Here is a 12,883-nt window from a genome sequence, read left to right as displayed (position 1 = left end):
CCCTGTTTTGAGCAATAGAGGAGAACCCACAGGACCAGAGTGCCATTTGAAAGTCGGTTAAGTGTACTTTTCTGTAACTGATAACTCACCTCACATTTTTGGAATTGTGCTACTGTGCCCCAACCCCATCCTGCTGGTGTTTCCGGTGAAGCACGACAAACACGAACACCGAGGTCTGCAGCTCTCCCGCGGTGCAGGAAAAATAGCATTTAGTCGAGCAGATGAAACCGTTTTATCCCCTCTACGTTGTCTACTGGGGACCTGGACCTGATGTTGGTCATGTGATCCGCATAAGCATTGTTTTATGTACATAAGAAGTGCTGGGAGAGTCACATGACCCATTTGTAACTACACACACACAAACTGCTAATTGTAATGTGCTTTCAATGATTGTACTTTTCTAAGGATCTTCTCTCTCTCTCTTTTCTTTTTTTAAATAAGCAGTTTTTTGATTATTCTGCAGGGTTTTTTGATTACTGTAAAGTCTTGACTGTGTCTGATACAGGAAGTCAAACTGATGTTCATCCATCCACCCAGCCCACTGAAGATGAGTCATTGTTGTAAAATTATCAACTCTCTCTTCAGAGTTTAAAACAGACTGTACTCCCACCATGACAAGAGTTCCATAATGACATATCCTCAATTTAGGGGGGGAAATGTGAAAACTCATGCCGCGAATTCAGACATGTAGGTCCGGTTACTTAAGTCCTTTGACAATTTAACACCTTTTTGTAGAATTAATGTTGGATATTTCAAAGGAATTCAATAATGGCTCCAGAGTAAATCCTTCTCTCCCATAAAATTAGCTGAAAGGATTTGGAGACTTTTTTTTTCTCCTCCATTTCATAGAAGTCAGTTTCTGAGTGAATTGCTATACAAAGACTTGTTTGTGGATGATTTACGACAGGAAAGAAGGAAACTTTCACAACTTAAATCACCTACAGTAGTAAATAGCTTGTCAGCTTCATACCGTTAAGACTGAAAACAGCATTATTGACAATAGTGTATTATCGGAGGCTCTAGAGATTTTCTTCTTTTCACTCAAACCAAGAAAATGTGATTATACAGTAGGTTTTTCATGCTACGTTGAATTGTGTTTATCCTCCTTCTACTCCTGCCGTCCAGGTAGCTTTTCCTGAGGATAGTTCAATTGAAGAATCAGACCCCCTTTCTCAATCTCTGACGCCTCTGTCTGGACATTTAGTTGCGTGTTCTTGTGCACAAACTCCATTTTCTGTCCACGTTGAATTGTAAATATGTTTATTTGCTTTATTTATGTTTTAATGACGTGATCAATCCTTTTTGGGTTGGTGTTATTATGAATGCGCTTCATGCGACGGAGCGCGTTGGAATATGATGACTTCTTACAAGTCTAAATTTAATAAACTGTTCTATACCGTTTGTACAGTTTTGTGTCCTTGGTGTGCAGTCTGTGGGTCGGTGTTGGGCAGTTGGATCCTTCTGATATTTATCACCTGATCATCATTCGGCAAACAACCACCAAAGTTAAAACTTTCATAAAAAATAATGTTTCTTTCCATAAACACCAGTCCTATAAATCATCCACACTGGTTTGGTGCTACTTAAAGTTGCTGTATATATATATTTATGCCAAGCTGTGTTTCTCCAGCACAACATGTGATGCACAGAAACACAGTTGTTTAATACACCACTACACTGACACTGAATCAAGTAAGAAAGAGTAGACCACGACCACCACATTTTGGAAGCCTATGTTGTACATTTTACTTCACTGCATCTATTTAGAGTCGTATAGTAAATACAAAATAATGTAAAATATACTAATTAATTATGATGTATTATTATAGATTTTACCAGCTGCAACGTAAGAGATGCTTACACATTAATTCATCACTAATTATAATCCAGTGATACAATCTATATCATTCTGAAATGGGCCATTCTGCATTATGAGTACTTTTACTTTTGGTACTACAAATATATTTTGATGTTAATACTTTTGTACTGTTACTTGAGTTGCCACTTTTACTCAAAGTGAAAGGTCTGAGTAGGTCGTTTCGTCCCCCACTAGCTGTTCAGTTTTCATGAAGTTGCTTACTGCTGCTCACATGACATTTTCGCTGATGAAGACCATGAGAGGATGCGGTTGAAAGCCCAAGAAAATGCTAATAAGTAGACCTTGAGTTATGATTATTAAGTCAAACTAATGCTAAGGTCAAGAACGGATTTTCACTACTATCCGAGTACTTTTTTTTTATATTAAGAAAGATAACATGATTTTTTTTTTTATTAGCATTTAAACTAATTATTTCCCATGATGCTTTGACGTGCACCTGTCGGCTGTTTGTGGGACGCTCCTGGGGGCAGATATCGTGTTTCATCTTTACAGAATAACTGATGACAGGAACCATTTAAGATATTATGGAAAAGAAGCTAACAAGCTAGCTTGTAAAGGGTCAGTATTGCTGCTCTCCGTTTTCAAAATAAGAGTTTTAAAGAGCTGCGCGCTTCGCCTCAGCTCCGGTTGCGCATTTCCGTTGCCATCACGTCACTTCTGGATGTCAATATGCGGCTTGGTGCGGCGCTGGGAAACGGAACCACTGGGAAAGATGTAAACCAAGTCACCAGCGAAGACCAGCCTCAACAAAGACACTAAACGTTATCTCCAGAGAGACTGTTCCTGAGGTCCGAGAGACGGAACCACGCCGACGGGCTGCTCGTTGAGTCGCTATCCCCGAAGCAGCGGAGCGCCTGCCCGAAGCAGCCATCTTTGGTGAGAGAATGTACGGGGCGACACGGCGGGCCTGCTCGGGCTCTGGCCGGGGCCGGAGCCTGCTGATGCTGACAACCGCGGTCCTGCTCTCGGTTATCGGGCTCCTCTCCGGGCTGCCCGGCTTCACCGAGGCGAAGGAATGCGACAAACCTTGCATGAACGGGCAGTGCAACACCGCGACTGGCAACTGTGTGTGCTTTCCCGGCTGGGTTGGGGACCAATGCCAGCACTGCGGAGGGAGATTCAGGTACAGTGAACACACGGGCAGAATAAAGCTCCATGTATCGCTGATAAAAGCTTGTGTATGTGGTCTAAGTCTGCTTTGCTTCGTGCCAAATATTTGCTAATTCAGAGCCGAGATTTCTAGTGAAGAGGTGCCGAGCAGTGCACACCTGAGGCATTTAAACACCGGTCTACTACTACTACTACTACTACTACTACTACTACTACTGCTAATAACGTTACCATGAAGGCACAGTCCTCCTGGTTCATACGGTACATGTTTAGATACTGAATAGTGCATGTATGTCATTTGGATGGTTATTACAAGGTGTATGAGGCTTGCAGTTGAGCAATATTGAGCCTCAGTGCTTTAATCCTCATTACTGTCACCATCTTGTCAGTCAGTCACTCAAATCTGTTGCAGTGTGACCAAACCAAGTAACCGTCTTTGAACACATCACTGCAGGTGCTGCTTGACTGTGATCACCTGTCAACCACACAAGTGTAACCATAGCAAGGTTGAAATGAAGGATTATATTCTCCGTCATATACATTTGTTATTACATGTTTTGGTGATAAAATGTCAGAAAATAGTGAAGAAATCTCAATGCAATCTCCCCAGGTGCCAAGAAGACGTCATCTAACCTTAAACCCAAATGTGTTCAATTTAAAATGGCATAAAACGGAGAAAGGCAGCAAATCCACCAGAGAATGTTTAGAATTTTTAAATAAAAAAAGTACTTGAATGATGAAATGATTATCAAAATTGTTGCACTCAAACCCTTTCATTTAGCTTTCTATGCCTCCATACAACCCAGGCAGGTATATATTTCCAGTCAGGTTCTTCCAGAACACGTGTTGATCGCTGTGGTTGTATTTGTGAGGACGGTGAGTTGGCAGTGTCCCCTCTGCTGAACAGGAACAGAGGTGGTAGCTGCTGGAGATCTCAGCAGGGAGCACAGATGAGGGTACCGTCCAAACAGGCTTTTTCTTAGTGGTTTCCTCAGGCCCCTCAGTAAGACTGTTTTGTGTTGTCCAGCTTTACATTACTGTAAATACAGGAGGTGTCAGGCTAGCTTTGAACCAAAGGGCTGCATGAAGTGTTCAGATAACTGATAACCAGATAATCACTGACAACAGGACAACAGGACAACAGTAGCTCAGGGTCAAAGTATGGGAATGTTTGCGTGCACACATGCTGAAAGCACTCTGCGTTTTTACAGCTGAGCCATCAAGGTTGGTGCTCTCGGTCGAACTTGTGGAAACATCCGAGAGGTGGGAGGAAGGTGACCACTTGATAAAAACCAATAACAAATCCATTCTCACCCCCCCCCCCCCTCCCATTCTGTGCACATCTATTTTAGCTCTCAGTGTAGGTGCTCCCCCTGATGTAAACAAAGGATGGTGACACTACATACTGTTCAATGGCAAAAGCAGTATGCAATTAAAAGGTGTCAAATGTCAATTGATAAGAATACTCAGACAATCAGTGCTGCGCAGCTCGTTCTCTGTGCCCATTAACGTGTCACTTCTCATTACTGGAGTCTCATGTTCTGGTGAGGAAAATTGTCCTGCATTACTTGATGACAGCTTCATTTGGACAAAATCAATGACGATTACGCTATTGGCCAGTTTATAGAGGCTTGTGCCCTTCTGTGTATCCTGCCAAGATAACATAAACCAGCATTTCATGAGGAAAACGTTTTTTTCCAAATTCATTTTCATTGGTTTAGTCACATTTGAGCGCTAACGGTAATATTACACTTCTGCTTTCCTTCTTTTTTGGTTGTTAGCAAGCTGATCTTGTTCCATAATTGTGATGAGGTGGCATGTCTGTGCAGCTAAAATGTGGACATCAGGGTGTGCCCTACTGCCAGGCCTCGGCTAAACGTTTTTTTTTTTTTTTTTAGGAGATCCAGAGCATTTTCTTCCTTTTTTTTATTTTGTTTTATTTGATATTCTCTGTCATGCTGTCTCAGCTTAGTGCCAGCCTGTTAGGTCGTAAAGCAGTGCTGGTAGGAGGCCTGCTGTCTTATGCATCCTCAGAAATCAGTAGTGGTCAAGAAAAAGGGAAGCTGGAACTATTTGCACATTAGCACCATCGGCTGCTGAGCATATCCAAACAGGTAAAATGGAGGCTGAATGGCTGCTGAGCTTCTAATGTTTCAGAATGGCAGAGTTGAGTGCTCTCAGGATGAAATAGCTCGTCTTGGTTGTGGTTAAGAGCTGGGAGCCCGTTGCACTCAACGATTAATTGAAACAGTCTATCACTGTGGGAAATCATCGCTGGCCACCAGCTGCATCCTGGGTAACTTGCTGGCTCAGATGTTAGCGTGAAAGTCCTGGGTTCAAGTGGAGTGGAGGTTAAGGGCTGCAATCATTATTTTCATCACTGATTCATCTAGCTATCATTTTTCAAGTGATTTAATTGTTAGAAAAGGACTAATGTCCATCGCAGGGACCCAGAGCCTTAAGGTGTGATCGTCCAGTTGCTTGTTTAGCCTAAAACCTAAAGAGATTTGCTTTATAACGACATGCGGTAGAGAAAAGGTTTCTTCACATTGCTAACTGCCAGTGTGTGTAGAGAACAATGGAAGTTGGTTTGTACTGAACTCTAATGCAATGTAATGTAAAGATGAGCAGATTGTAGCCAGAAGGGACAGACAACAGGAAAGGCCCGGGAGCTGCTGGATTAGTCGATCAATTCTTCAGTTGATTGACAAAACATATTCGACAACAATTTGGATGATGGATTAATCGTTCAGGCAAATCTGTCTGTGCAGATGCTTTTCTCTGTTTTATATCACTGTAAATTGAATATCCTTGGTTTGTATGGGCTGCTGGCCAGACAAGAAATCTATTTGAAACTTTACCTTGGGCTCTGCAAAATTATAATGGCCATTTTCACTTCTAACATTTTGTAAACTTCACAATTTCTTATGCTAGAAAATGGACCAATTTATTGATAATGACTCAAGTATACTATACTATACTATACTGTATACTATACTCTACTAGTTGCAGCCCTCTTTGCATGGCCCTTTCGCCTGCAGTTCCTCAAGCATATGTGCTGTGTAAGAAGTATCAGGCATACTCCTGCCGTCGCACTTGACCAAGTCACTGGCCCTTAAAGCTCGAGTTAGTTCCTGGGAACTGCTTTAGCACTGACCACTGGGCCAAGTGCAGAGGATGAACGTCCCTGTGGGGATTATTAAATTTGAACTTTTTCAGTGGCTGCTACGTTTGTCTTCTTTTCCAACTACTTTTAAAAGCAACAGACAAGCATTTAGTTTGTATTCTTCTGGTGCTTGTCTGCTGGAGGAGTGCTAGTCTGACCCTGAACTGTACTAATAACACAGCAGAGCACTGACTTACAGTATAATGTTTATCGGCGCTAACTCCCGTGCCACAGTGTACAGCGTTATCAGCGATGTTGTAGCTACCATACCCCGTCAGGTGCTAATTATCATTGAATGGAATGGTAAACTTTCTGCTTTGTGATGGCAGATTTGCCGGGAATCAGGGCTGTGTTGTCTTGTTAACGCGGTCAAAGGGCCGATAGTTTTTCGGGGAGAGCCGGTGGTCTGAGGCCGTGTTTAGCATACAGACAATGCTGCCATACAAGGCTGGCTGAATGCTGGTAAAAGCAGCTTTCTCTGGCAGGGTCGTGCCAAGATGGAGTCCCGACTAGCCATGAGGGCCAAAATCAACATGAAGGAGGAGGGGGACAAAAGCAGACAAGTGTGTTTTTGTTGTCGTTTTATGGCATAGAAAATAGATTTCCTCTTTCATCTGAGGATATTGTGAATTTGTGCTTCTGAGTAGTGAAGTGTGTAACTCTTTCACACGGGACTCAGTGAGTAGATCTTGTTGGGGCTGGGCAATATGGTTGACATGAATGTCACAATATTAATGCAAATTGTCCTAGTATGACAAATATATGCAAAGTGAATACTGTTCCACCACCAAACCAAACCGGCCCACCCAAAGTCAAGTCCTGCCCCTATATCTAGTCTAATACCTGCTTGTTTGAGGTTAATGGTAAGTCTGTTTGGGGAAAATCATCCCTGTTGCTGAACTGCTCAGTCTGCTGGCTTATGTTGTTGATCCTCAGAAAGCCAAAAAATGTAACATGGCAGTTATGAACTTTCTATATTCATGTGAAAACCTACTTCTGTCTGGTTTACTATAACATAAATGGCAGAAGGAAACAGGCATGGTGATATGTTGCGATGGTGATATCGTATTGTTTACAAAGAATGGAGTAGAATATATTAGAATTATTTTGTTTCTGTTATCTTATCTAATTATTCTAATAATGCATGTAGCTATAAAATGCAGCTTTCTCTTAATTGCAAACTTGAATATCAATGTTAAATTCCCTCCAAGACGTGAGGTCATTCATTCGTTTCCAGCATGGAGAGTGAAAGGAGAACTGCACTTGGTGTATCCTTTTGTTTATGTTTGCCTGAGACGTTTTTAGCTTCTCGTTGTCCAGATCGCCCGTGTTTTCTCCTTGTGTCAGGGAGCTACGTAACATGTCTTAACTTTGGACAGCCATGCCATCTACCGTTGTCATTCTTCTCTGTTAGCCTCACCTAATTTTACCGCCCTGCTCTCCTCCACTAAAGTGATGTCTGGTTTGCTGTCTGCCTGAACCCACGTGAATGCAGCATAACTGCTCTGATCAGATTATGGCTACAAAAGTCAGCTTTATGCACGAGTCCCAAAGACACGCAACTGTAATTTTTTGAAATTAGTATGAGATGGGGCTTTTGACGAGACCAATTAGTTTTCTTTTTCTAGGAATGGAGTTATGAGCCATTTTTCTCTTGCAGTGGGATGGGGTGGTGAATAAATGCCTTGTCCATGCCACTTAGAGCCAGTGTGCCTCTGCTGCATGTCCATGTCCTGGCACCAACTCTGACTCCCCCAATCTAATGCAATTAATGTGTATCTCCATGAAGCCAACTCCCGAAGTAACTGAATTTCCTGTTCATCGTTCATTGCTAGCTAGCAGTGTTCCTCTTTCCTGCCTTTTCCTGCCACGTTCCTCATCGTGTTGCCACCACCAATCAGTGGCATAGACGGCGGCAGCAATGTGTATCGTCCCCACGTTCTTGTGCGAATGTACGAGATATAAACAAAACGATAACCTACTCTTAAAAACTTCTTTTTCTTTCTGTCAGTTGACTAATTGATTTAATCTTCTACTTGCAGCACTAGTTTGAATCATTCAGGATCTCGAATCCTGACCAGGGTGCAGAATCCACATTGGTAGAAATGACAAAACTACATTTTAACAATATCTCATCCACTGATACTCTGCTGATACATTTGTCCTGGCCTAAGAGGAACTTTGGTTCGGTATTTTCAGTTTCACAGCTTGCTCCTTTGTCGTCGTCTCTTGTGTGGTCTGCGTATTAGTCCACATCCATCCTCAGGCCCTCTCTGGAACCTGTTTGAAGGCTGACCTCGCTTTACTAAAGGCCCCGCTGAGCGACCAGTCTGCCTGCCCTCTGCAGAGACTAATGGTCCCCACTGCTGTACTACTGATGTATTCTTTTTTTCCAGCTTAGTGATGCACAGGCACAGAAATCTGCCCCATCCCTTTCCACAGCTACCCAGACTCACAGAAGGGGTTTTACAGGTACTGGATGGATTTGTATTATAACTGTACAGAAAGGCCACGGTGGCTGAAATGGCAGTGGGCTAACTATTTAAATCTTGTAAGGTGGCCTCAGTCTTTGCTGCTGAATATCAAAGGACAGCATGAGGTAAATCTACATCGTCTCAGTGGAGATGGGATGCATTTTGAGGCTGATGAACGGATACGTTTGGACATTAAAAAAAGCTCTCATTGAAGTGCAACTGTAACTCAAGTAAAACACTGAGGTGTGAAAGCACAGGAACTTGGAAAATAGCCACTTTTAATAATTTATGAAATATTTATTGCACAATATAACTGACTTATAGCTCCATGAGCATGTTTTGGGCGCACAGCCTCTGTAGATTTGTTGCCAGCCATGTTCGGTTCACAGCTCTCCTCCTCCGTGGCTGCTGCTGAGTAACTTTATATCATCTTGTGTATCTCTTCATTATTTTTAACATTAACAAGGGAGGATAGCATATTTATTGTTGATTACAGCATCTGGTGGATCTTTCTTTGAGTGAATGAATTGAAGTTTCTTTCTGCCAACATGTGCAAAGTCACGTGACATTATCAGTGTCCAAAGCCCTTCATGTGGTGTTATATCCCAATATTCCCTAATTGATTTAAAATCTCATATCAGCAGCTTCTCCGTGTCCGCTCAGAGAGTCTGAGGGGAAAACCCTTTTAGGCCTCTGTAGCATTTACTGACTGTCTGAGCACGCTCTGTCCACCTCCAGTCTGTGCCACTGGACACGATTGTTGTCGCCTTTGAATGAAGAATCGTGTTTGCTCTGCTCTCATGCTGCACCACTTTGCCATTTGCAGACCACTTGGCTCTGCTGCAGGGATACTGTTTGCATTAGAGGGAGCCGTTGTTGGACGTCACGGTGAATGAAAGGCTCTGCTTGTATCAGTGTCCCTCTAATAACGGGAAGTACAGGCACCTGCTGGCTTACTCTTTATCAGAGTTTAACATGACACTTGGAACAGTTTGCCTCGAATTTAATGCTGCCATATGTATATATGTGTGCTCATTAACTGTAAAGCACATGACCTTTAAAGTACCATTGACACCTTTATGTTTTCAGATGTATCAACCCAGCACCAGGAAAACTTTTAGTAATTTTACTATGATATGACATCTCTCAAGTCTTGAGTGATCCTTTTAACAAGAGAGTTTATGGCTGCAACACAATGACAACATTGTCTTGACAATAAGATAAAGGCGACTAAAGGTCGGGTTGTGCTCGATCAGGACTAGTTTGTGTGACGTGTTGTCGGACCACATAGGAAATCAAAAGTGTTCGTCGTTGTTTCACACTGGAAGCTTTTCCACCAACTGACAAGCAGTTCTGAAGAAGCTCAGATATTCACTGTGATGAATTAGCTACCATTTGTTTAATAACAGCAGGTGGAGTGGGAGCAGGAGCCGCTATTTTAACAGAACTTAATTTTACATGTGATAATGAAGTAAATCAGCATCACATTTAATTCACAATCCAATGCAGTAAAAACATGTATTTTCAAAGCTTTAAATGATTCATAGAGGATTGTTCAGTTCAGTTCAGTTCCCATTTTGGACCCTAATATGTTCCATGTACAGATTGCTGTCCTTAAAGCATTGATCATATTTTTTTTGTATTGCCTCAGGGTTGTAAATGACCATAATATATCTGACATCTGACACGTTAACAGGTGCTGAGACTTTGCAAAACTCAACAGCAACTGTTGAGCTATGTGTCCACACTACTCTGGATAGTCCAGACCTCAGTGTCACAGTTTTTTAATCCTGAGTTAACAGACCTTGTTTCTAAAACCTGACATTGCTGAAAAGTCTTTAGTCAAAGGAAATTCCATTTACCTCCACTAGACATTCGTGAGATAAGTTTTTATGAAGTCAAATTTGTCTATTTGCATCCCCATTTGTTTGTTGGTTTAGCAATAACTACTCTTCCTAGGGTGCACATATGCATGATTTGGGCGAACTAACCCTTTAATTGTTCTTTAAGTGGTCAGTAATGATAAAAACATGAATTCTAGGTTCATGTATAACTATTTTTAGATCATCTCTCTTGGCGTTTGATATTTGTATCCCAGTAGTAGTAGTAGTAGTACAGTCTGTCCAGTACTATTAAGAAAGGTACAGTAATAGGGTTGAGAGTGGTGGTGTGTTGGGTTCAGGAGAATCTGGAGCCTCTCGTCCTCTGAGGGAGCTCTGTTTGTCTGCTAGCTGGGAGAGCTGAGAGTCCCTGCAGGCCCACGGCTGTATTAGCACTGAGAGATCTGTAATTACAGTGTTAGTGTACTCGTTAGCTAACCGCTGAGACCTGCCTTGTGAAAAGGGCTGGGTGAAACTACTCTCTTAAAACACGTAGAGTACAAACAGTGAGCCGGCAATACTCCTGTGTGGCTGTCAGTGTTTGAACTTGTTGCATAAATTATTTCTCAAAGTCTGTTTCCCTCAAAAAAAACCCCACATCTATTTGGAGTAAAGGCTTCATCTGCTGACGTACTGACTCTGAGACATCTAAGCTGATAAACATTGCAGAGATAGCAGAAGAGTATTGTTGCAATATACAGTCATACCTTTGGTCTGTAAAGTTGTCGTTAACTTAACAACACCCTTGGCCTTGGGTCTTGAGCTGCCCAGCCCACACAGCTGAGGCTATTGGCCTGCACTTCTGCAGCTATGGTTGCAGGCTAAAGTTTTCAATAACAAGAAGTTGCAGCACACAACAAAACGTTGTTATGCAATACACAACAGGGACCTCCCCAGAAGTTCTGGGTATGATTAATGTTATCAGTTTCAAAAAACATATTTTATCTCTTGTGTGAAAGAATAACACCCTGTTTTTTTGAAGTAGAATTATATAAATAAATAAAAGAAATCATCCACAGTAAGTTGAGACTAATGTAATATTTTGTCAAAATGTGGAGCACTTTCATCAGTGCGTTCCTTTAGGTTGGTATTGCATTGTGGTGCAGAGGTCTTTAACTGGCTCGTGTAGCTGAACGGGGCAGGAGTGTGTTCTCTGCAGCTTTCTCAGTAGACTTTAGTCTGAAGCTGAGAGACTGTTTTGGAACAAGACTGTTACTGTTACTGGGTGTGTTAGCGGAGTCATTGCACCCTGAGACCTACATCAGTAATGATACAATCTCTGACTGCATCTAAGTGTCCCCTGTGTAATTCAGCTCCTCTCTGCTGCTGTGTCATCAAGCTGGAATTGATCAGGCAATAACAGAGGCCGGGCGCCGCACTGTACGATTAGAGTGTTTGCGGCTGCCCGTCGCGGTGTCGGCCTTAGATAATAATTTGCTGCGAGGTTTAATCATTCTCAGCCCTTTAGCTGTCCTATCTGCTGCTTGCTCAACTGCCAAGCTGTGAACGTTAGTGTTTACCTGCGCTCTCTGCTCTGCTGACTGGCTCTTGTGTAATAATTTTTATGGTGCCACTACAGAACATAAAGCTTTAGATAGTGACATGAAACAGATATCCGTATTGCAGCTTACTTAACTGACTTTGACCAATATTCTAGTGCTGGAATCCTTTGACTGAAAACCAGTGATATAAAGTCCTCCCACTGGCTGGAAGCAGAAAAGGTTTTTCCTGATAAATGACCAGTGATCGATCCACTAATCGTTTCAGCACTATATTGATTTATCAGTTTGATTATTTATCAAATAATAAGACCAAGAGTCTTCAGCCCTGCTGGCGGCTCTGTGAGGCTGCACTAAGGCCGCATGTTAACATGCTCACAAACAGCAGTGCTGACGTGCTGATGTTTCCCATGTTCACCGTCTTAGTTTAGTGTGTTTTTTAAACGGTACATACAGTATGTTGAAAACTGCTGCGTGATTCTCTTAGTGATCTTTGCTGTGGTCGTGTTGCCGTCAGTCGTACTTTGTTTCAGACCGGGAGGACACAGTTTCCAGGACTTCAGCTTGTCTAGAATAACAAAAAAGTTACATCTTCTTCTGTAACCTTGAATCTCTTTTCTCTCCTTTCAGGTTGACGGGGCCCTCTGGTCATCTGACTGACGGTCCAGGAAACTATAAGTACAAGACCAAGTGCACCTGGCTGATCGAGGGACAGTAAGTGGAGTGCAGAAATACCAGATCAGCACAGGACTGTTCTTTAAAGACTTTCTTTAAGACTGGAAAACTCACACTGACTGAATTCCTTTATTAGTATTAGTAAAACTCTCAAACAGCACTATAAATAAGTTAATCTGGTAATCGATGTTCTCTAATAA

General features: G+C 42.2%; 1 protein-coding gene across 1 annotated transcript in view; it reads left to right on the top strand.

Annotated features, from left to right (window-relative positions):
- The first annotated feature begins 2,717 nt into the window (after positions 1 to 2,717).
- Positions 2,718 to 12,883, top strand: part of atrn (attractin) — a 103,381-nt gene continuing 93,215 nt past the window's right edge. The window contains exons 1-2 of the mRNA XM_070919909.1: positions 2,718 to 3,002; positions 12,639 to 12,722. Coding sequence (XP_070776010.1) covers positions 2,764 to 3,002; positions 12,639 to 12,722 — 323 coding nt within the window. The 5' untranslated portion in view covers positions 2,718 to 2,763. The remainder of the gene's footprint in view (positions 3,003 to 12,638; positions 12,723 to 12,883) is intronic.

Source organism: Enoplosus armatus, chromosome 15, assembly GCF_043641665.1.
Source record: "Enoplosus armatus isolate fEnoArm2 chromosome 15, fEnoArm2.hap1, whole genome shotgun sequence".
NCBI classification, from domain to species: domain Eukaryota; kingdom Metazoa; phylum Chordata; class Actinopteri; order Centrarchiformes; family Enoplosidae; genus Enoplosus; species Enoplosus armatus.
This window is presented reverse-complemented; position numbering and strand designations above follow the sequence as displayed.